Consider the following 25,484-nt stretch of genomic DNA (forward strand, 5'->3'; position numbering starts at 1 on the left):
CCATACATTGGTTAATAAAACAAACGGTCACACAATGATTACACAGACCATTGATTTGAATATCTGTGCAGATTTATTTAGATAAGCACAAACATTTTTCAACATTTCATTTATGTGACACATTTCAAGTATGCTAATGCATTGAACTAGAATTCTAAGCATTTGACATATAGCTAGTTCATTCATTATTCAGGTAATGTGCAGGTCAAATCTATATACAACAGAAGTGGATTGATACAAAGACATTACAGAATCACTGGTTGATACCACACTATCTAGGCAAAATGTCTCACCAGCCACAACATGCACATTTCTGGCAATCACCTTGAAGAGAAGTGTATTAAAGACAATAATGATGTTTGGGGGTAGCCAAATTCAGACTTTAAAAAGTGAAGTGTGAGATGGACTACATTTGTATAAGTAAGGGATAATCAACGAGGGGCTATGCGTTCTATGGAAGATAATGAACAACATGTAAGGTGTGTTCCACTATGCTCTAGCTGAGTGGAACTGACCGTCCATGAAGTTGCAATATTTTACAGAGGATGCATAGAGCCCGGAGTTGATTATCCATTTTAAACCATGGATATAATTTAACACAGTTTCCACTAGAAATGTGTTGGTAGAAATGTGTTCAACATCCACTGACGTACCTAGTAAGTTTACTAGATAGCCACAGTAGTTGCTATGGTAACCAAACAGCCATGTTAGTTTAGCTAACCAAACCATCAGTCCTAGCTTGCTATTATGAACATCAAATTCAACAATGCCAATGTTTTCAATTCGACTTTTGGTTTCAAAAGCAGCTCAAACAAAACATGTAAGCATGAACTATAGCGATTTAATTATACGTGCTGATATACCGTGCTTTATAGGGAAATAATGCACGCTTGAGAATGCCCTTCAAGCCAATCAGAAACGAGTATTAAACAAGGCCATGGTATAAAATCCAAATACGAGATGGCATGACACATCCCATATGGAAAAAATACATGCACACAGCATTTCAAGAAGGCACAACAAGGAATAAAATGCATCTATCTGTACACTCCCAGTATCAATAAGCCACATTTATTTCAAGAGTTAGTCTTCTTTTAAAAAATACAAATTCTAACTAAGTTAAGTTTGCAAATTTCAAACAGAGTGCTCAAAGACATTACACAATACACATAAATCAAGTGCATAAAAACAAAATTCACCCAACAACCCTTCATTCTGAACCTCTGTGCTCCGTGCTTGGACCAGGGTTGTGTTTATTAGGTGCCAAATTGAAGAAAACAGCAACTACCTGTACAATAAGTAATGCTCATATTCATTGCAAAAATGTTTTCCGTCATTTCACCTAATAAACACAACCCAGATGCACAGACGTGTTAAGTAACATGCATCAGAACACGATCACACATTCATGAAACTCCTGGCATAGAAACAGAAACTAGCAACATCTCTTACTGGTGTTGCGACAGGAGCATGACTGATTCATCTTGACTAAATATTGTGGCATCCTGAACTACAGAACAAAGCACGATGGGTCAGGGACCCCGTTGCAGCTGGGTATAGTAGTTTATTCTTAGCTTGAGCAGCAGACAGCAAAACACAGAACCTAAGGGCTTTTCACACAACTGCGTTGAGCCAAGCCGAGCCACACAAACCAACTGTGCTAAAAAGGACAATCTGAAAATAAAATATCAGAGCCAGCTTAGTTTGGGTCAGCATGATAGTGTGAAAAGGGTAATAGTGTACGGTTGCAAGCTGTTGTATCCATTGTGCCCTGTGGCCCTCAAGCGTTCCTCTTGGTGTGGATGAGTAGGTCCCTCTGCAGGTCTGCCTCCAGGCTTCCCACCCCCACCTTGCTGCCCGGCGGGTCGGTGACCAGGGTCAGCTTGTTGAAAACCCCACGGCCAAAGTAGTCCGCCACCACAGAGAAACCATCATTGGAGCACCGCAGCTGAAATGCATAGAAATAAGTGAGCCAGGATAAAGAAATGATAGCGTACACAACCGTTCTGAAAAAAAGATGATCTTTTGTGTTAAATTAGCTTTCCTCTTATAGTAGTGAACTTTATATTGATCTTTGGACTTGATAGATTAAGTGTTGCACTATTACTACGTCTTATTGAATGACTATTGACTACTACAGTATACAAAACTTTGTTGTAGTTTCAAGTCATGGCCAATAAAACATACTTGAACACAAAAGAGGGAGCGAGAGAGAATAAGAAAAGGCAAGCAAAGAGGGTATTTTCACTTGAGTCACCCCCCTCAGCAGTTACCACAAAATATCAAATCAAATGTCAAACCTTACAGTGAAATGCATACTTACGAGTCCCTAACCAACAATGCAGATTAAACAAATACAGATAAGACAAATAAATAAATAAATAAATAAATAAAAGTAACAAGTAATTAAAGAGCAGCAGAAAAATTAAAATAGCGAGACTATATACAGGGGGGTACCGGTACAGAGTCAATGTGCGGGGGCACCGGTTAGTTGAGGTAGTATGTACATGTAGGTAGAGCTATTACAGTGACTATACATAGATGATAACAACAGAGAGTAGCTGCGGTATAAAAGAGTGGGGGGGGGAATGCAAATAGTCTGGGTAGCCATTTGATTAGGTGTTCAGGAGTCTTATGGCTTGGGGGTAGAAGCTGTTTAGAAGCCTCTTGGACCTAGACTTGGTGCTCCTGTACCGTTTGCCGTGCGGTAGAAGAGAGAACAGTCTATGACTAGGGTGGCTGGAGTCTGACAATTTTTATGGCCTTTCTCTGATACCGCCTGGTATAGAGGTCCTGGATGGCAGGAAGCTTGGCCCCAGTGATGTACTGGGCTGTACGCACTACCCTCTGTAGTGCTTTGCGGTCAGAAGCCGAGCAGTTGCCATATTAGGCAGTGATGTAACCAGTCAGGATGCTCTCAATGGTGCAGTTGTAGAACCTTTTGAGGATCTGAGGACCCATGCCAAATCTTTTCAATCTCCTGAGAGGGAATAGGTTTTGTCGTGCCCTCTTCACGACTGTCTTGGTGTGCTTGGACCATGTTAGTTTGTTGATGATGTGGACACCAAGGAACTTGAAGCTCTCAACCTGCTCTACAGCAACCCCGTCGATGAGAATGGGCGTGCTCGGTCCACCTTTTCCTGTTGTCCACAATCATCTCCTTTGTCTTGATCACGTTGAGGGAGAGGTTGTTGTCCTGGCACCACCCGAACAGGTCTCTGACCTCCTACCAATAGGCTGTCTCGTCGTTGTCGGTGATCAGGCCTACCACTGTTGTGTCATCAGCAAACTTAATGATGGTGTTGGGGTCGTGCCTGGCCGTGCAGTCATGAGTGAATAGAGAGTACAGGAGGGGACTGAGCACGCACCCCTGAGGGGCCCCTGTTTTGAGGATCAGCATGGCGGATGTGTTGTTACCTACCCTTACCACCAGGGGGCGGCCCGTCAGGAAGTCCAGGATCCAGTTGCAAAGGGAGGTGTTTAGTCCCAGGGTCCTTAACTTATTGATGAGCGTCGAGGGCACTGTGGTGTTGAACGCTGAGCTGTAGTCAATTAATAGCATTCTCACATAGGTATTCCTTATGTCCAGGTGGAAAAAAGCAGTGTGGAGTGCAATAGAGATTGCACCAACTGTGGATCTGTTGGGGCGGTATGCAAATTGGAGTGGGTCTAGGGTTTCTGGGATAATGGTGTTGATGTGAGCCATGACCAGCCTATCAAAGCAATTCATGGCTACAGACGTGAGTGCTACAGGTCAGTAGTAGTTGTTTAGGCAGGTTACCTTAGTGTTCTTGGGCACAGGCACTATGGTGGTCTGCTTAAAACATGTTGGTACTACAGACTCGGACAAGGAGAGGTTGAACATGTCAGTGAAGACACTTGCCAGTTGGTCAGTGCATGCTCGCAGTACACGTCCTGGTAATCCATCTGGTCCTGCAGCCTTGTGAATGTTGACCTGTTTAAAGGCCTTACTCACATCGGCTGCGGAGAGCGTGATCACAGTCTTCCGGAACAGCTGGTGCTCCCATGCATGTTTCAGTGTTATTTGCCTCGAAGTGAGCATAGAAGTAGTTTAGCTCATCTGGTAGGCTCGTATCACTGGGCAGCTCAACAAACACACAAAGAAGAAAGTGGAGTGACTAGGGCTGTCAGTGTGTGTTTCACCTGTCTGGTGAAGTGGTCGTGCAGGTCTCGTTTCTGGTCCTGGGCCCGCAGCATGTCCATGACCTTACGGTTTTCCGGTGTGCAGGTGGGACACTCGGCCTCACTCTCAGCGTAGCTCTCAAAGCAGTGCTGGTGGAAGGAGTGATTGCACAGGAAGTGAACAGAGGGCAGCTCGAGGGGGCTGTTGCACATGCTGCACTTGGTCTTCTGGAAAATTTTTGCGCTATGAGAGAGAAAAGAGAAAATCAGAACAGTTTCATGTAATGGTCTTCGTGAGGTCAAATCAAGCACTCAAAATACAGCAGGACTTGACATGAACTTTCTTTAGCCATTTGTTCTTTGGACAAGTAGGACACATTTTTTACTTGTCCGAAAGCTCAAGTCACTTGTTCCTCCCCAAAAAAGGTCTGTAAAACCATGGGCCAAAAAGGTGACAAAATTGTGTTGTATGATACAAGGAACCACTTCACAAAATAAAAATTATTATTGTCACTGGTATTGACAATTGAAAGCTGCTGGTCTCTGATCCCATGTATTATATCACCTGCCGGTGTGGCCTTGAGCAAGGAACTTAATCCCCCATGAAGTAAAATACTACACTGATAGGCTACTGTATATAACCCTCCATCTGGAGAGCTACTGGGTGTGCAGGACTTTGATCCAAACCTGCTCAAACATACCCGAGTCAGCTTAACAAGGTCCTGTTCAGCAGCTGATTTCTTTTACAATCTGGTGTGTTAGAGCAGGGCTGGAGCAAAATCCTGCACACCCAGTAGCTCTCCTGCACTTTCCTGGAGGATTGTTGGCCACCCTGCAACATTACAATTGCAACCAAATACTGTTTGTCTTTATAAAGTAATTCCCTCATTTAATGAACCAGGGATCAAATGGCTAAGGTGAGCGACTTCAAAGTATCTAACTAAAACATGTTAATCTATACTGAACAAAAATATGAACTCAACACGTAGTGTTAGTCCCATGTTTCATGAAATGAAATAAAAGATCCCAGACATTTTCCACACACACAAAAAGCTTATTTCTCTGAAATTGTGCACAAATTTGTTTACATTCCTGTTAGTGAGCATTTCTCCTTTGCCAAGATAATCCATCCACCTGACAGGTGTGGTATATCAAGAAGCTGATTAAACAGCATGATCAATACACAGGTGCGGCTTGTGCTGGGGACAATAAAATACCACTCTAAAATGAGTAGTGGTCACACAACACCACAGATGTCTCAAGTTGAGGGAGCGTGCAATTGGCATGCTGACTGCAGAAAAGTCCACCAGAGCTGTTGCCAGAGAATTGAATGTTCATTTCTTTACCATAAGCTGCCTCCATCGTTTTATCAAATATGTCAGTACGTCCAACCGGACTCACAACCACAGTCCACGGGTAACAACTTCAGCCCAGGACCTCCACATCCAGCTGCTTCACCTGAGTGATCAGCTGAGACCAGCCACCCAGAAGAGCTGATGAAACTGAGAAGTATTTCTGGCTGTAATAAATCCCTTTTGTTGGGAAAACTAATTCTTATTGGCTGGACCTGGGAGGGCATGTGCCTGGCTCCCCACCCACTGGGGAGCTAGGCACATGCCCTCCCAGGTCCACCAATGGCTGCACCCCTGCCCAGTCATGTGAAATCCATAGATTAGGGCCTAATTAATATATTTCAATTGACTTATTTTCTTATATATAAACTGTAACTTAGTAAAATCATTGAAATTGTTGTATTTATATTTTTGTTCAGTATATTTACAAGGCCAGAATATTACATTTTCAGGGGAGACCTTGACAGCATAGGAGTTACTTATCAAAATAGGTTTTTCTTTTAGATACTTTTTACCCCTTTTTCAGGATATCCAATTGGTAGTTAGTCTTGTCCCATCACTGCAATTCCCCTACGGAAATCGGGAGAGGCGAAGTTCGAGAGCAATGCTTCCCCCGAAACACGACCCTGCCAAGCCGCACGGCTAGCTTAACCCGGAAGCCAGCCACACCAATGTGTCGGAGGAAACACCGTCCAACTGGCGACCGAAGTCAGCTTGCAGGCACCCGGCCTGCAACAAGGAGTCGCTACAGCGCGACGGGACAAGGAAATCCCGGCCGGCCAAACCCTCCCTTAACCCAGACGACGCTGGGCCCATTTTGCACCACCTCATTGGTCTCCCGGTCACGGCCGGCTGTGATACAGCCTGGGATTGAACCTGGGGCTGTAGTGACGCCTCAAGCACTGCGATGCAGTGCCTTACGCCTTGAACACACAGATAGTGTCATTGCGCAAAATAGTGTGCATTGTCATCTGGATATGTATGCAACAAAAGTTCAACATTCAATTTGAGATTTACTATGCAATCTGATACGTCAAATCAGTTTTCTTGATCTTCTGATCTTGTGTGAAAATAATGTTCCATACACTAATCTTTACAGGAAACCTACTGATCATAACAGTTTGTCGAGGGCTGACAATTGTCACCCACTTCCCTTGAAAAATTGTTTGCCCTACAGCCTATTCTGTCGATTCAGAAGAATTTGCAGAAAACAATCAGATTGACAGAAATACAGCTGAGACGCAAAGAAAATTCGAGGAGGGGGTACAAAAATGATCAGATTGATACTGCCATTGAGAAAATTCAAAACATTACCTTTTTCAAGGTCAGTCTCGTAAAAATAAGCATTCTTGCGTTCTAACTACCCGCTATTCAAAGTGCTCTGAACAAATTAAGGAAATCGTTCAAACATTGGCACATTCTTAAATCCGATGATAGTCTCGGTAATGTGTTTTCGGACCTTCCCTTGGTCGTATTCTCGCGGGGCAGAAATCTCAGAGACCAATTGGTACACTGATTTACCACCCCAAGATATCCCTGCACAACGTGTATTTGCGCCCCTACTGAATGGAAACTACAAGTGTAATGGCTGTGCTCAATGCAATGGAACTTACAAATGTAGATCCTTCAAACACCCCCAAACAGGGAAACAGACCCCAATCAAAGGTGTTATTACGTTCGCCACTAAGGCAGTTATTTATCTTATAACTTGCCCTTGTGGTAAAAATTGTGGGTAAAACAAAGCGCAAATTAAAAGTACGTATCTCAGAGCATTGTAGCACCATTAGGTGCAAAAACTCGACTTACCCAGTTGCGGCCCACTTTTTTGAAGCAAACCACTCGATTTCGTCTCTGCGTTATATTGGCATCGAACAAGTCACCCTCCCTAGGAGAGGGGGTGACCTCGATAACTTATTGTTAAAACGAGAGGCTGCCCGGAGCTTTAATTTAAAGACCCTTGCTCCATTCAGTCTCAACGTAGACTTTGATCTGAAGCCATTCTTGTGATTATTGTGACTTTGCCATTGTAATTGTTTGTAGGCTTATGTAGTCGAAATTGAATCTATGATCGTATGCTATTCATTTGTTTTTTATATGTTCTTTGCATGTCATTTTAATATTTGAGAATTAACCAATGATATTAGGCCATACTTGGCCATGATTACAGACACCTGTGTGTGTGTCTTTTGACACTATATAAACGAGTCACCCTGCAGTGTTTGTGATCATACCCTGATGAAGACAGCTTGCCTGTCGAAACGTTGGACATTACATTTTTGCATCTGAGCTCTTAGAGTGTGCGGCTCTCCTTTATTTTCAACTTCTACCATTTCTGTCAAGCTGTCTACGCATACAGTTTGACGCATACGTTCGATAAACCCAATGTATGCACCACACCGAACGCACTGCAACTGCCTCTGCAAAGCAATACTGCAAGATATTTGAGATTTGGCAAACGCAGCGTTTCATTGGAAAGGAATGTAATTCTGGTGTACAAAAATACAATGATGCTGTCGGTGTGTTCTTAGCGTTAGACCGCTGTGCCACTCGGAAAGTCAATTAGGCTATTCTAAGAATATTTTTTTTACATTGCCAGAAGTAAATGGCCCGTATTGAATAGAGGAGAATGCCAGCTTTCTAACAATGTCAGAACACATTTCCAACACCCAATTTTGAGAGCTTGAGAGAGTTTTACAAATCGGAGTATGCAGCATTGGCATCATCAACTATACACGAGTGCCGGTGGAAAGTTTTAGGACACCGGACATGACAATTACATTAATATATGCAAATAGCTAACCAGCGAAACAGCCAATTCAAAGCATATTGTGTAGTTTGGCTGGTTATCTAGTTAGTCTGTTGTATACCAATATTTTACCTGCTGCTGCAATCTCTTTCTCTGGCAACGACCCACTCGTACACACTCAGGTGATGCAAACACCATGACTTTTCCAGGATTTTCTGTGCTGACATAAAATGTGCTACAACTGGGCAAATAACTCACTAACTAGCAATGATCAACTCACGTTGGTCAAAAAAATAAATAAATATCATGCGACTGCAGGATTGAAGACCGCTCGTGTGGGTCAATGCAGGTCTACAAAAATTAATCTCTGATGCGCTCTGCAGAGATTGGGAGGACAGTGCGCAACACATCGCATCCGGAGGACACTTTGATCCAATTGTGATTGGAGGAACCTAATTGTTTGTCATTGTGATTTGAGTGTTTTTTTTTGTCCATTCAGACAACTTAAATCTATAATGTGCTTGTCCAAAAAATGTTTTACATGCGCCGGGCAATCGTTAATGTGGAGCCTTGTACAGTAACAATTTGCATCGAAGTGCAGCCACCAAACAAATTGAGATTGTGTTTCTTAGACACTTCTCACCCCTTATACATGTCAGATGAACTGGATGGAACACAGAGGAAACTCCACTTGTGAACAAGACCCAACTCTAGGGGATAGGTGTTGTTTTAGGAGTGGACTTTGGTTAGGATGGTCCTGTCCCTCACCTGCTTCTGAGTTCCTGGATCTCGGCGCGGAGGTGGGCCGTCTCCTCACGGTACTGGCGGATCTTGCGCTCATCGTCCTCAATCTGCTGGCTCTCCCTCTGCAGCTTGTTGATCAGGTAGTCCTTGATGACCGACAGCGTGGCTGTGGAGTTGTGTGCCAGCGTCTGCACCACTGTGGACCAACACGTGCATAGACATGCGTGCACACACACAAACTTAGCAACAGTGCCCAATAAAATGATCCCACTCAGCTATAATAATGCTCTATAATAAGTACTTTTCCTATGAGCATATACAGTACCTTCAGAAAGTATTCACACCCCCAAAGACTTGTTCCACATTTTGCTGTGTTACAGCCTGAATTCAAAATGGATTAAATATATTTTTGTTCCTCACCCATCTACACACAATGACAAAGTGTAAACATATTTTAGACATTTTTGCTAATTTATTGAAAATTAAATACAGAAATATCTAATTTACATCAGTATTCACACCCAAGTCGATACATGTTAGAATCACCTTTGGCAACGATTACAGCTGTGAGTCTTTCTGGGTAAGTCTAAGAGCTTTGCACACCTGGATTGTGCAACATTTGCCCATTATTCTTTTCAAAATTCCTCAAGCTCTGTCAAATTGCTTGTTGATCATTGCTAGACAACCCTTTAAGTCTTGCCATAGATTTTCAAGCAGATTTAAGTCAAAACTAACTGCCACTTAGGAACATTCACAGTCTTCTTGGTAAGAAACTCCAGTGTAGATTTGGCCTTGTGTTTTAGGTTATTGTCCTGCTGAAAGGTGAATTCATCTCACAGTGTCTGGTAGAAAGCAGACTGAACCAGGTTTTCCTGTAGGATTTTGCCTGTGCTTAGCTCAATTCCATTTCTTTTTTTTATCCTGAAAAACTCCCCAATCCTTAACAATTCCAAGCATACCCATAACATGATACTGCCACCACTGTGCTTGAAAATATGGAGTGTGGTACCCAGTAATGTGTTGCATTTTCCCAAAACATAACACTTTGTATTCAGGACAAAACATTGTTTTTGCAGTATTACTTTAGTTCCTTGTTGCAAACAGGATGCATGTTTTGGAATATTTTTATTCTGTACAGGCTTCCTTCTTTCACTGTCAATTTGGTTAGTATTGTGGAGTAACTTAACGGAGGCTGGCTCAACAACATTGTTCTCCTATCACAGCCATTAAACTCTGTATTATTTTAAAGTCACCAATGGACTCATGGTAAAATCCCTGAGCTGTTTCCATCCTCTCCGGCATCGGAGTTAGGAAGGCCGCCTGTATTGATACACCATCCAATGTGTAATTAATAAGTTAAAAGAGATATTGGATATCAGTCTTTTTTTTAAATCCATCTACAAATCGGTGCGGTTCTTTGTGAGGGTTTGGAAAACCTCTCTGGTTAAATCTGTGTTTGAAATTCAGTGCTCGACTGAGGGACTTCACGGATAATTGTACGTGCAGGGTATAGAGTTGAGGTAGTCATTTAAAAAAAATCTGGAAAAACACTTATTGCACACAGAGTTAGTCCATGCAACTTAACAAAGGGGTTGAATATAACAAAGGGGTTGAATACTTAGACTCAAGACACTTCAGCTTTTCATTTTTAATGAATTTGTTCCCCAAAAAATTAACAATTCCACTTTGACATTAATTCAGGAATTGTATGTAGGCCAGTGACAAAATCAAAATGTAACATTTTAAATTCAGACTGTAACAACAAAATGTGGAAAAAGTCAAGGGGTGTGAATACTTTCTGAAGGCACTTCCGGGTTAAGGTTCACTTAACCTGGCAAGTTTATCATGGATGTGCGCATGTGACGTCAAAATAGAACTGAACACTCTAGCCAGTGAGACATTCAAATGACAGGAAGTGGATGCAAAAGACCCCAAAGAAAGTTTGAGTTTCTTTTAAGTTGATGAGGTCTGATATAATTCAGGCAGTGATTAGTAGGCACATCTCTACAGAAAGCCCCAGAGTCTTCATTAATAGAGAAGGAGAAATACAGAGAAAAACTGCAAATATAGCCACTGGCTCACGCTCACCCAATAGGGGAGGCATCAGGTTGTTCTGGTCGATGTGCTCCAGGACTTGGCTGATGTAGGCCTTGCAGTCCTCCTCTTTACGGGCAAAGTATCCCAGCGCCTGCTCCCACAAGCATACTTCCTGGTCGCCGTAGCGCTTGCAGGCCTCCACCACTTTGCCATACTCCTCATTCTGCATGTGGTAGTGCATGATCTGCTGGTACCTAGAGAAAGAGGGACATCAACAACTATATCAATCAAATTACATCATTGACAATATCAGTACACCAATAAAGTCCAAAAAGTCCAGTGGTGTAAAGTACTTGTGTAAAAATACTTTAAAGTACCAATTAAGTTGTTTTTTGGGGTATCTGTACTTTACTATTTATATTTGACAACTTTTACTTTACAACATTCCTACAGAAAAGAACATACTTTTTACTCCATACATTTTCCCTGACACCCAAAATAACTTTTTACATTTTGAATGCTTAGCAGGACAGGAAAATTGTCCTGCTCACGCACTTATCAAGAGAACATCCCTGGTCATCCCTACTGCCTCTGATCTGGCTGACTCATTAAACACACATGCTTGGTTTGTAAATTATGTCGGAGTGTACTGATGGCTATACGTACATGCATATTAAAAAAAAACAAGAAAATGGTGCCGTCTTGTTTGCTTAACCTCACTAGGGTAGGGGGCACTATTTTGACCTCCGGATGAAAAGCGCGCCCAAAGTAAACTGCCTGCTACTCAGGCCCAGAAGCTAGGATATGCATATAATTGGTAGATTTTGATAGAAAACACTAACGTTTCCAAAACTGTTAAAATAATGTCTGAGTATAACAGAACTGATATGGCAGGCGAAAACCTGAGACTCAACCTAGGACTCAAATTGCACTTCCTATGGCTTCCACTAGATGTCAACAGTCTTCAGAAATTGTTTCAGGCTTATATTCTGAAAAATGAGGGAGTAAGACCACTGAGTGAGTGGACCCTGGGAAGTCGCCAGACCTGTTTCATGAGCGCGACCGAGAGCGCACCTTTCTTGTTTTTCTTTTATATTGACGATGCGATTGTCCGGTTTAAATATTATCGATTACTTAGGCTAAAACCAACCTGAGGATTGATTATAAACATCGTTTGACATGTTTCTACGAACTTTACGGATACTATTTGGATTTTACGTCTGCCTGTTGTGACTGCCTTTGAGCCATTGGATTACTGAACAAAACGCGCCAACAAAACGGTGGTTTTTGGCTATAAAGAGGGACTTTATCGAACAAAACAAACATTTATTATGTAACTGGGAATCTTGTGAGTGCAACCATACGAAGATCAAAAGGTAAGGCATTTTTTATATCGCTATTTCTGACTTTTGTGTCGCACCTGCCTGGTTGAAATATGACTTTCATGCTTTTGTATGCGGGGCGCTGTCCTCAGATAATCGCATGGTTTGCGTTCGCCGTAAAGCCTTTTTGAAATCTGACACGGCGGCGGGATTAACAACAAGTTAAGCTTTATTTTGATGTATAATACATATATTTTCAAGAATGTTAAATATTTGAATTGAGTATTTTTCAATTTCGTGCTCTGCAATTTCACTGGATGTTGGCCAGGTGGGACGCTACCGTCCCAGGTACCCATAAGAAGTTAGGAATTTGAAATTATTTATACTTGCACTTTTGATACTTAAGTATATTTTAGCAATTACATTTACTTTTGATACTTAAGTATATTTAAAACCATACCTTTACTCTAGTAGTATTACACTTGGTGACTTTCACTTCAGTCATTTTCTATTAAAAAAGGCATCTATACTTTTACTCAAGAATCGCATGGTTTTAAATCCACTGGGGGGAGTGAGTGAGTGTAAACTTCAGGGGGAAGCAGAAATATTGGAATTGGGATCATGTGTTTCGGACTGGAGAGGTTTAGAGACAGGAATACTCACAGTTTGCCCTTCTCATAGAGGTACAGGACCCCTTCTTTGAAGTTGTGCATCTGGCACAGGACGAGGGCCTTGTCAAATACGGTGTTGTCGCTCCTCAGCAAGGACAGTGCTGCCCCCTGCAGGACCTTCTTCCTCTGCCAGACAAAATAGAAAGTCGACAGTCAGAAAGACCAGACAAGACCAGACAAAACCCAACATTTGATACTCCAGACAAAAAGGTAAGGAAAGGTGTTTGTTGGTAATAAATAATTTAGGCTGCAGGTATGTCATCTAATATGAAACATTTGGTAAATGATAACGAATGATAGTGAACACGTGGCAGTTTTCCGTACAAATTATTGTGTTCCCATCACCTCAGAGTCTTGTTCATGTGCCCAGTCCTGCAGCCGTAGTTCTAGCAGTGTGTCATACACCCCCTGAGAGGAGAAGGGCTCCACCTCAATCATGTGCTCCAGGAAGGCCCTTAGCTCCCGCGGGTTATTAGCAAACACAGAGATGAACTCCTCTGAATTTGCCTGGGAGATAAAGGTAAGTACAGTGAGTGCTAGTACTATTACCACCATTATTATCCATGATACATGCATTGTATCATCATTACCATTAGAAGTAGTACCATCCTTATCAATATAAGCTGTATTACTTACACGTAATTGATAAAGCCACTTTAATTAGAGAAAGGATCTCAAGTCCAAAGTACTAATGCTGCTAGACTAGTAACACTAGGACTAATGTGCTCAGCTGCCTGGGAGGTGAGGCCGCCCGTTAAGGTTAACCACTAACGGTTAAACGGCTGACCTTCTTGGCCACTGCCGGGCCTTTGTCCAGGCTGTCTCTTTCCATGGCATCCCGGCTGGGCTGGTAGTCGGTACACAGGCCCTTGAGAAGCAGTGTGGTGCCGTCGGGGACGTGGTGCATCAGGGTCTTGCCGTAGCGTTTCATGTTGCTCTCTGCCTGGTCAAAAGGAAGTCGTCCAATGTAGCGCAAAGCCTCCTGGTAGTTCTGTATGGAACGTAGAGGGAGACAAAGGGGTTTGAATTTCAGTAAAGGCTCGTTCGAATCAGGTAGACTTTACCCAAGGGTATTAGAGGTTCTTCGTCCAATTATAATCATCAATTGTAAAATGTGTTTATTCCCTCAATGTGATAAATGTTTAAACTATCCTTAAATGTAGATTGACTCAGTAATCTAAACACAGTCAAATGACACTGCTGCGCATTTCAACATTGTCCAACAGCCTGAAACTGAAGAGCTTTGAGTCTCTTATTTTATCAGGGAGAAAATTAAGAGATCTGGCAGTTAGGCCATGTAAGCAGGGGGGACCCGGTGTCCATTTATCTAGCTCAGACGGCTCATCTTAACACTACTACATCCACTATTACTTTCTAGTCTCTTTCACCTTCAGGTCCTCAAGCTGGATCTTCAGGTACCACTTGTGGTGCTGGTGCCTCTCGGCCAGGAAGACTGCGTGACTGTGGTAGCCTGCCTGGCGCAGCACCTTGATGGCAATCTCCACGTCGAAGTGGACCTCGCTCTCGCTGCTCTGAAGGGGGGGGGGTCAAACGGGAAAGGAGATGTCAGAGCGTTGAGACCTTCTGTGCATGATGACATACATACAGTATCTGTCGATTCATTGTCCATATCCATATACAGCAATAGGTTTTCTATCATCATTTTGTAATCCAAAATAGTACTCTGGAATCCTTCTCAGGGCAATGATTATGATCCTGGAGAGCTACTCGGTGTGTATGCTTTTGTTCCAGGCCATCACTAACACATCTGCTTCGACTACTCCCAGACTTTAGTCTAGGCTAGAGGTCGACATATTGGCATGGCAATCGGTAATCAGCCTTTTTGGACACCGATTATAGCCAATTACATTGCAATCCACGAGGAGACCGCGTGGCAGGCTGACCACCTGTTACGCGAATGCAGCATCAAAAGGACCTTGTGGCTGCAAGGAGGCAAGGTAAGTTGCTAGCTAGCATTAAACTTATAACAACAAAAAAAAGAATTCACATAATCACTAGTTAACAACATGGTTGATGATATTACTAGGTTAACTAGCTTGTCCTGCGTTGCATATAATCAATGCGGTGCCTGTTAATTTCTCATCGAATCACAGCCTACTTCAATTTCACCAAACGCTGTGATGATTTAACAAAAGCGCATTCGGGTAAAAATGCACAATCGTTGCACAAATGTACCTAACCATAAACATCAATGCCTTTCTTAAAATCAATACACAGAAGTATATATATTTTTTAAACCTGCATATTTAGTTTAATTTCTTTTATGTTAGCAGGCAATATTAACTAGGGAAATTGTGTCACTTCTCTTGCGTTCAGTGCAAGCAGAGTCAGGGTATATGCAGCAGTTTGGGCCACTAAAAACTGTGAAGACCATTTCTTCCTAACAAAGACCGTAATTAATTTGCCAGAATTTTACATAATTATGACATAACATTGAAGGTTGTGCAATGTAACAGCAATATTTAGACTTGGGGTTGCCACCCATTCAATAAAATACGGAACGGTTCTGTATTTCACTGAAAGAATAAACGTTTCGTTTTTGAAATTATAGTTTCCGGATTTAACCATATTAATGACCAAAGGCTCGCATTTGTGTGTTTATTATATTATAATTAGATATTTGATAGAGCTGTCTGAGCGGTGGTAGGCAGCAGGCTCGTAAGCATTCATTCAAACAGCACTTTCCTGTGTTTGCCAGCAGCTCTTAGCAATGCTTGATGCAATGCGCTGTTCATGACTTCAAGCCTATCGACTCCCGAGATTAGGCTGGCAATACTAAAGTGCCTATAAGAACATCCAATAGTCAAAAGGTATATGAAAAACAAATGGTATAGAGAGAAATAGTACAATAATTCCTATAATAACTACAACCTAAAACTTCTTACCTGGGAAATTGAAGACTCATGTTACAAGGAACCACCAGCTTTCATATGTTCTCATGTTCTGAGCAAGGAACTTAGATGTTAGCTTTTTTTACATGGCACATATTGCACTTTTACTTTCTTCTCCAACACTTTGTTTTTGCATTATTTAAACCAAATTGAACAGGTTTCATTATTTATTCGAGACCAAATTGATTTCATTGAAGGATTATATTAAGTTAAAATAAAGGTGATCATTGTTCATTCAGCATTGTTGTAATTGTCATTATTACAAGTGTATACAGTTGAAGTTGGAAGTTTACATACACCTTAGCCAAATACATTTAAACTCAGTTTTTCCACAATTCCTGACATTTAATCCTAGTAAAAATTCCCTGTCTTAGGTCAGTTAGGATCACCACTTTATTTTAAGAACGTGAAATGTCAGAAAAACAAGAGAGAATGATTTATTTCAGCTTTTATTTCTTTCATCACATTCCCAGTGGGTCAGAAGTTTACATACACTCAATTAGTATTTGGTATTTAAATTGGGTCAAACGTTTCTGGTAGCCTTCCACAATAAGTTAGGTGAATTTTGGCCCATTCCTCCTGACAGAGCTGGTGTAACAGTCAGGTTTGTAGGCCTCCTTGCTCGCACACACTTTTTCAGTTCTGCCCACAAATGTTCTATAGGATTGAGGTCAAATCAAAGTTTATTTGTTACGTGCGCCGAATACAACAGTGAAACGCTTACTTACAGGCTCTAACCGACAGTGCAAAAAAAAGGTATTAGGCGAACAATAAGTAAAGAACTAAAAACAACAGTAAAAAGACAGTGAAAAATAACAGTAGCGAGGCTATATACAGTAGCGAGGCTACATACAGGCACTGGTTAGTCGGGCTGATTGAGGCAGTATGTACATATGGTTAAAGTGACTATGCATATATGATAAACAGAGAGTAGCAGTAGCGTAAAAGAGGGGTTGGAGGGTGGTGGGACACACTGCAGAAAACCCGGTTAGCCAATGTGCGGGGGCACTGGTTGGTCGGGCCAATTGAGGTAGTATGTACATGAATGTATAGTTAAATTGACTGTGCATATATGATAAACAGAGAGTAGCAGCACAGCAGCGTAAAAGAGAGGTTGGGGGGGCACAATGCAAATAGTCCGAGTAGCCATTTGATGACCTGTTCAGGAGTCTTATGGCTTGGGGATAAAAAAAAAAAACAGTTAAGAAGCCTTTTTGTCCTAGATTTGGCACTTAGAGAGAACAGTATGACTGGGGTGGGCTGGGGTCTTTGACAATTTTTAGGGCCTTCCTCTGACACCGCCTGGTGTAGAGGTCCTGGATGGCAGGCAGCTTAGCCCCAGTGATGAACTGGGCCGTACGCACTACCCTCTGTAGTGCCTTGCGGTCAGATGCCGAGCAGTTGCCATACCAGGCGGTGATGCAATCGGTCAGGATGCTCTTGATGGTGCAGCTGTAGAACCTTTAGGATCTGAGGACCAATGCCAAATCTTTTTGGATTCGAGGGGAAATAGGCTTTGTCAAGCCCTCTTCATGACTGTCTTGGTGTGTTTGGAACATTATAGTTTGTTGGTGATGTGGACACCAAGGAACTTGAAACTCAACCTGCTCCACTACAGCCCCATCGATGAGAATGGGGGCGTGCTCGTTCCTCCTTCTCCTGAAGTCCACAATCATCTCCTTAGTCTTGGTTACGTTTAGGGATAGGTTGTTATTCTGGCACCACCTGGCCAGGTCACTGACCTCTTCCCTATAGGCTGTATCGTCGTTGTCGGTGATCAGGCCTACCACTTGTGTCGTCTGCAAACTTAATGATGGTGTTGGAGTCGTGCCTGGCCATGCAGTCGTGGGTGAACAGGGAGTACAGGACGGGACTGAGCACGCAACCCAGGGGGGCTCCAGTGTTGAGGATCAGCTTGGCAGATATTGCTACCTACCCTCACCACCTGGGGGCGGCCCGTCAGGAAGTCCAGGATCCAGTTGCAGAGGGAGGTGTTTTGTCCCAGAATCGTTAGCTTAGTGATGACCTTTGAGGGTACTATGGTGTTGAACGCTCAGCTGTAGTCAATGAATAGCATTCTCACATAGGTGTTCCTTTTGTCCAGGTGGGAAAGAGCAGTGTGGACTGCAATAGAGATTGCATCATCTGTGGATCTGTTTGAGCGGTATGCAAATTGTAGTGGGTCTAGGGTTTCTGGGATAATGGTGTTGATGTGAGCCATTACCAGCCTTTCAAAAGCACTTCATGGCTACGGACGTGAGTGCTACGGATCTGTAGTCTTTTAGGCAGGTTGCCTTTGTGTTCTTGGGCGTGTTCAGGAACATGTTGAAAATGTCAGTGAAGACACCTGCCAGTTGGTCAGCACATGCCTGGAGCACACGTCCTGGTAATCCGTCTGGCCCCGTAGCCTTGTGAACGTTGACCTGTTTAAAGGTCTTACTCACGTCGGCTACGGAGAGCGTGATCACACAGTCATCCGGAACAGCTGATGCTCTCATGCATGCCTCAGTGTTGCTTGTCTCGTAGCGAGCATAGTGATTTAGCTCGTCTGGTAGGCTCGTGTCACTGGGCAGCTCGTGACTGTGCTTCCCTTTTGTAGTAATAGTTTGCAAGCCCTGCCACATAAGACGAGCGTCGGAGCCGGTGTAGTATGATTCAATCTTAGCCCTGTATTGACGCTTTGCCTGTTTGATGGTTCGTCGCAGGGCATAGCAGGATTTCTTGTAAGCTTCCGGGTTAGAGTCCCGCACCTTAAAAGCAGCAGCTCTACCCTTTAGCTCAGTGCGAATGTTGCCTGTAATCCATGGCTTCTGGTATGTACGTACAGTCACTGTGGGGATGACGTCCTCGATGCACTTATTGAAAAAGCCAGTGACTGATGTGGTGTACTCCTCAATTCCATTGGAAGAATCCCGGAACATGTTCCAGTTTGTGATAGCAAAACAGTCCTGTAGTTTAGCATCTGATTCATCTGAACACTTTTTTATAGACTGAGTCACTGGTGCTTCCTGCTTTAAATTTTTGTGTGTAAGCAGGAGGATAGAATTGTGGTTGGATTTACCAAATGGAGAGCGAGGGACAGCTTTGTACGCGTCCCTGTGTGTGGAGTACATGTGATATGTTTTTTCCCCTCTGGTTGCACATTTAACACATTGATGGAAATGAGATAAATCAGTTCTAAGTTTCCCTGCATTAACATCTCTGGCCAGTAGGAGCACCACCTCTGGGTGAGTGGTTTCCTGTTTGCTTATTTCCTTATACAGCTGACTGAGTGTGGTTTTAGTGCCAGCATCGTCTGTGGTGGTAAATAAACAGCCACAAAAAGTAGAGCTGATAACTCCATAGGAAAGTAGTGTGGCATGCTATTTATCACAAGATACTCTACCTCAAGCGAGCAAAATCTAGAGACTTCCTTAGATTTTGTGCACCAGCTGTTATTTACAAATATGCACAGACCGCCCGCCCCCCCGTCGTCTTACCGGAGTGTGCTGTTCTATCTTGCCGGTGCAGCGTATATCCCGCTAGCTGAATATCCATTTCATCCTTCAGCCACAATTCCGTGAAACATAAGTTATTACAGTTGATGTCCGGTTTGTAGGATATTCGTGATCGTACCTCCTCTAATTTATCCAAACATAACAATGGTCATTAATTCTATTTTATCAGACCAGAGGACATTTCTCCAAAAAGTACGATCTTTGTCCCCATGTGCAGTTCCAAACCGTAGTCTGGCTTTTTTTTTATGCCGGTTTTGGATCAGTGGCTTCTTCCTTGCTGAGCAGCCTTTCAGGTTATGTCGATATAGGACTCGTTTTACTGTGGAAATAGATACTTTTGTATCTGTTTCCTCCAGCATCGTCACAAGGTCCTTTGCTGTTGTTCTGGGATTGATTTTCAAATTTTACACCAAAGTACATTCATCTCTAGGAGACAGAACGCATCTCCTTCCTGAGCGCTATGACGGCTGCGTGGTCCCATGGTGTTTATACTTGCGTACTATTGTTTGTACAGATGGACGTGGTACCTTCAGGCATTTGGAAATTGCTCCCAAGGATGAACCAGACTTGTGGAGGTCTACAATTTTATTTCTGACATCTTGGCTGATTTCTTTTGATTTTCCCATGATGTCAAGCAAAGAGGCACTGAGTTTTAAGGTAGGCCTTGAAATACATCCACAGGTACACCTTACAATGGACTCAAATGATGTCAATTCGCCTTTCCGAAGCTTCTAAAACCATACCATAATTTTCTGGAATTTTCCAAGCTGTTTATAGGCACAGTCAACTTAGTGTATGTAAACTTCTGACCCACTGGAATTGTGATACAGTGAAATGATCTGTCCGTAAACAAATTGATGGAAAAATGACTTGTGTCATGCACAAAGTAGATGTCCTAACCGACTTGCAAAACTATAGTTTTAACAAGAAATTTGTGGAGTGGTTGAAAAACTAGTCTTAATGACTCCAACATAAGTGTATGTAAACTTCCGACTTCAACTGTATTTATATATAAAAAAAATTGTCCAATTAATCAGCATCTGCTTTTTTTGGTCCTCCAATAATCGGTAGTGAAAGATCATAATCGGTCGACCTCTAGTCTGGACCATGATTATCTGAAGCCCTGGAATGAAAGCCTGCACACACAGTTAACTCCCCTGCACACACTGTTAAGTAACCCTTAGCTTACAGTTTAATTGCTAACCTTGATGAACTCTTCAAGCTTAGAACTGTCCTTGAGCTTGGTGTAGCAGTTTAGCAGCAGGGTGGTGTGGTCGGCATTGGCCAGCGACTGCCGGTGCAGGGCCTGGAGGTAGGCAGTCAGGTTATGGATCCTCTGAGCATCCAGAAACTTCCGGATTACGTAAGAGGGCTCCAGCTTCCTGATTGTGCTGAGGGAGGGAGGGGAAAAAGGTTGCGTTCTCAATTGACATTTTATGGAACACAACGGCAGAGGCTTTTGGTGCTGCCTTCTGTCTGCATTCAGTACTTACTTCAGGCAGCCAATCTACTCCCATTGTTGGAGCACAAAACCCATTTTCTCTTTTAAACACAGGTAGGTTTTCCATTTCATTGTTTTTCTCTGACACCAACATGTTCGATTTAAAGCAATTGAGTTGGGAGAGCCCACCTTGCCTATACAACGGTAGTGGTAACACTGACCTCTCACAAATCTCCCCCAAGAATCCAACTGACAATCTAAATGCTTAAGGATTAGCAAAAAAGCAACTTGTTGATCATGTTAACAGGACTTGATTGGATAAGACGAGGGTGGGTAGCTTTCAGTAAAACCAAGTTCGTAAACATAGCAGCAAAGAAACCACTACTAAGGGATACCAATAAGATGAGACTTGCTTGGGCCAAGAAACACGAGGAATGGACATTAGACCAGTGGAAATCTGTCCTTTGGCCTGATGAGTCCAAATTTGAGATTTTGGTTCCAACCACTTTGTCTTTGTGAGACGCAGAGTAGGTGAACGGATGATCTGTGCATGTGTGGTTCCCACCGTGAAGCATGGAGGAGATGGTGTGGGGATGCTTTGCTGGTGACAGTCAGTGATTTACTTAGAATTTAAGGCAAACTTAACCAGCATGGCTACCACAGCATTCTGCAGCAATACACCATCCCATCTGGTTTGCGCTTAGTGGGACTATATGTTTTTCAACAGGACAATGACACAAAATACATCTCTAGGTTGTGTAAGGGCTATTTGACCAAAAAGTAGAGTGATGGAGTGCTGCATCAGATGACCTGGCCTCCACAATCACCCGATCAACCCAATTGAGATGGTTTGGGATGAGTTGGACCGCAGAGTGAAGGAAAAGCAGCCAACAAGTGCTCAGCATATGTAGGAACTCCTTCAAGACTGTTGGAAAAGCATTCCTCATGAAACTGATTGAAAGAATGCCAAGAGTGTGCAAAGCTGTCATCAAGGCAAAGGGTGCCTAGTTTGAAGAATCTCAAATATATTTTGATTTGCTTAACACTTTTTTGGTTACTACATAATTCCATATGTGTTATTTCATAGTTTGTAGAATAATAGTTAAGACATCCAACGTAGAAAATAGTAAAATAAAGAAAAACCCTTGAATGAGTAGGTATCCAAACTTTTGACTGGTACTGGATGTATTATTATTATTATTAATAATGTATTATGAAGTTGAAGTTAGATACATCAACCCCTGGGTGAGATCATACCGGATGTACTGTTGGATGGCTCCATCGTGGTCCCCCTTCACGTAGAGGTGGTCACCGTACTGCCTGAAGATCTCAGACAGCCCGTCACTGTCCAAGTGCTGGCTCTTAGCCAGGTTGATGGCCATCACAAACAGATTCTTCTTGAAGAGCATCTAAAGACAGATTGAAGTGTTAAGTGCCTTGCTCAAGGGCACAATGGTAGTAAACAATACTTGGGATCTGAAACCTGTAGTCTTCTAGTTTCCAGTTCAATCTGGTGCCGAGTTGAACATAATACATTGGAGGGGAAAAAAAGGCATGATGTCAGTCAGCGTATTTTAGGCTAACCTCTAGCTTGGTCTGAGTGTCTTTCTCCTGCAGCACAAACATCTTTCCATCCCGAGTCAGGATGTAGAAGGAGCCCCATTCGGCCAGAACGTCGATGATGTCATCAAAGGAAGCGCTGTAGGCAATGAACTTGTTGTCCAGGTCGTAGATTGTCAAGATTTGTTTCTCCGAAGGAGATGTCTCTCTACTCCCAAATTCAGACCTGAGTACAGAACTTGTATTCAATACATTGTCATAGGAGTTAATATATCACCTAAAAATATGCATGTTTGGTTGAATGTTTAAGGGGTGTTCTTCTCAAAAAACAACTTACTGTTTTCTTCTTTCTACTTACAGTCAACATAAATTGATTTAGTATAAAATGACTTGTGTTTCATTTCAATAAAAAAGGAAATGACACTTGGCTAACCTTTGACCTTTATAAGGACTCATACTGACCCTGGCCTTGAACCTTAGGGGACCCGTTCAATAGAAATGGCTGCTGTGCCACCATCAGAGAGTTGCTCTTACTTGTTGGGAGACTTGGTGTCCCTGGTGAGCAGCAGGAGGTAGCCCCGGTGCCAGTGGGCCAGTAGCTTGTGCCCGTCGAAAGCGAAACAGGGACCCCGTTCATCAGGCTGGTAAAGGTATACACACTCGTCCCCCGCGACAATAAACTGGGAGTCCTGGGAGGGGTCTGTGAGCGCAGAGCAACGCAGCGCACAGCCGTGGGTGTCCAGTTCCAGTTTTGGGTACTCCTTCACCGATAAAGTGTAGCACTAGACATGGGGTGGAAACAACACCAAATGAAATAGAAGCAAGTTAGTGCTCATGCTCCAAGGGAAAAGTAGTATGGCAACAGACATGGGGTCAATGCCATCTCAAATCTATCAATTCAAAACCTCCTTGAAAATATGACACTTTCAAATATTGATTTGTAATTTACATGAATAACCTGAATTGATCTTAAACTTGCTTCTATGGACTTCACTTATCAGAGTGACATTTGAAAAGCTCAAATGACTTACATGGACTTTTTCCAGAGTGGCAACAAATAAGTGAGTGACTTTGCTCTGCTGACGGAAAGCGAGGCCCGTGATTGGACAGGTGCCCTCATGCAGTGTCAGGGTTTTACTGTGCCTGTCCCGGGTTATGTCACCCTTTGTCAACACCACACTGCCATCTGTGAAGCCTGCAATGACATGGGGATTATCAATTCATAACAGGGAGCAAACACAAATGTCAAAACCAAATCTAAACTATAGGTGACATAGGTAGTACTGAAGAAATGCCACTTACCAATGGCCATAAAGTTAAGGTTCTCGTGTACACTGAGGCAGGACACCTCTGTTGGTTTGTTCCCAGGAATTGCTGGGAATATTCTGGTACACAGAGGATTCCCGCTGTCACGCTTGTCCGGATTCCATACCTTCACCTGGCAAACAGTAACACAGCTGGGTTTCTAGTAACAGTTCACAAATAACTACCAAGGAAACTAAAATACTGTTTTTTGATAGTATTAAATATATCCTACTAAATGTCTTACCAGGGGGTTAATTCCTTGCTCGTCCTGCCCAACCGTGACCAAAATGCTGTGCTGCTTGAGCTGGTACAGGTGGGTCACTCTCAGCTTGTAAGCCTGAAAGGAGGACAACTGTAGGGAGCGTGTCAAAAACCAGATCTGACCGTCCATATGTAATTTATTCTGGTTCAAGGAAGCATCATTTTAAAATCAGAGACAAATGGGTATTTGCATGGTTAGGGATAGAGGAGACAATTACAAAGGCAGGGCCATGTTCGAATACTCTTAAAATGTATATAAATTAGCCATAGAAATAAGAAGTGTAATGAATACAAGCAATGTAAATATGTACTCTTCTTAGTCGTATGACTAGCATGTATAGCAATAATAATTTCCTTACTTGCAGCTAGCCAATGAGCATAATTTTGGCATATAAACTCAATTTCATTAACGTTATTAGTTAACTTGCTTAAAATGACAAGACTGCTTGTCTTGGTAGCACGTTCGTTAGCTAGAATTGACAAACTAAATGAACTATGCTATGTTAACGTCATGGAAACCACCGAAAGGATATCTCCAAGAACGATGTGGCCCCGGCCCGAGTCACATGCAGATATGCCAACGGGGAGGACGAAGTTCTTCCCATTATCTCCAGCGTCCTTCACCGTCTCTTTATCAAAAAACACAAATCGTCTCCACTGTAAGAACGCAGCCATTTTCTTTGCACTGTCTGTATCCTCAGGGAAGAAATCATGTGATACACATCACAAGTCATGTGAGAGAGGGGGAGGAGGAAGAAGATAATTGTAAATTATATATTTAAAAAAAATGCCAATCAACACACGAAATTAATATGTTTATCAATGTAGGTGGCAGGCAATAAGGGCGAGGGTCATAAAAAAAAGTGGTTAACTGTTGATCATGTTAATTTTGAAATATCACCCATTCAATCGTCTTTCCCCCCTGCACTTATATATTTTGCACGTTGGCTAATTTTCATCTGCAGTCCCTGTGTCACATATTAAAAAAACATTTAGCGTCACAAACATTACTTACATAAAGTTAAGCTAATAACTCGTTCAAATCAAGAAAAACGCGTACCAGTAAGTAACAGATCAATCAATCAGTAATAAAAAATAAAAAAATTACATTGACTTCCACATTGTTTTGACTACAACAACTAGTACTCGACGACACAATAGGTCACCTTAATACAATGTCATATAATTTACGCCCATTAATTGAACGTGGACCAATCACATATTCACAAAAATTATGTTCTCGACAGCCTTCACCGAAAGGACCTATCACTCTGTAGTACTTGGAATGTGGACGACGGGCTCTTGCCGCATTCATAACAACTGGGAATTCGGAAATCTCTGACTTCCGACATCAGTGCGTTCAGAACAACTGCTACCTCGGGAAAAAAAACGAGCTCCGACTAGTGAAAATCGTTTAGAACCGTCATCAAACTCGGAATCCCAAATCGGGAACCTCTTTCCGACCTGAAGATCAATGATGTCATGATTCCACC

General features: G+C 42.5%; 1 protein-coding gene across 1 annotated transcript; it reads right to left on the minus strand.

The window, feature by feature from the left end:
* Nucleotides 1-54: 54 nt before the first annotated feature.
* Nucleotides 55-24,680, minus strand: vps11 (VPS11 core subunit of CORVET and HOPS complexes). Its single transcript, XM_029690755.1, has 16 exons — nt 24,525-24,680; nt 23,975-24,123; nt 23,728-23,863; nt 23,457-23,620; nt 22,960-23,207; nt 22,450-22,651; nt 22,123-22,274; nt 20,629-20,815; nt 14,404-14,547; nt 13,803-14,006; nt 13,361-13,522; nt 13,008-13,141; nt 11,074-11,276; nt 9,010-9,181; nt 4,165-4,387; nt 55-1,948 (listed from the first exon to the last, which is right to left on the minus strand). Exons 1-16 carry the CDS (start codon nt 24,664-24,666, stop codon nt 1,781-1,783), a joined length of 2,790 nt encoding a protein of 929 aa, XP_029546615.1. The 5' UTR covers nt 24,667-24,680; the 3' UTR covers nt 55-1,780.
* Between the last annotated feature and the right edge of the window lie 804 nt (nt 24,681-25,484).

This window comes from Salmo trutta, chromosome 15 (assembly GCF_901001165.1).
Source record: "Salmo trutta chromosome 15, fSalTru1.1, whole genome shotgun sequence".
Taxonomy (NCBI): Eukaryota; Metazoa; Chordata; class Actinopteri; order Salmoniformes; family Salmonidae; genus Salmo; species Salmo trutta.

Coding starts and splice junctions, on each gene's coding strand:
- vps11 (XM_029690755.1), bottom strand. CDS start 24,666: ATGGCTGCGTTCTTACAGTGGAGACGATTTGTGTTTTTTGATAAAGAG. Junction 22,275..22,449: donor ACACTCAGACCAAGCTAGAG/GTTAGCCTAAAA, acceptor ATCTGTCTTTAG/ATGCTCTTCAAGAAGAATCT. Junction 14,007..14,403: donor TCCAGCTTGAGGACCTGAAG/GTGAAAGAGACT, acceptor CGTTCCATACAG/AACTACCAGGAGGCTTTGCG.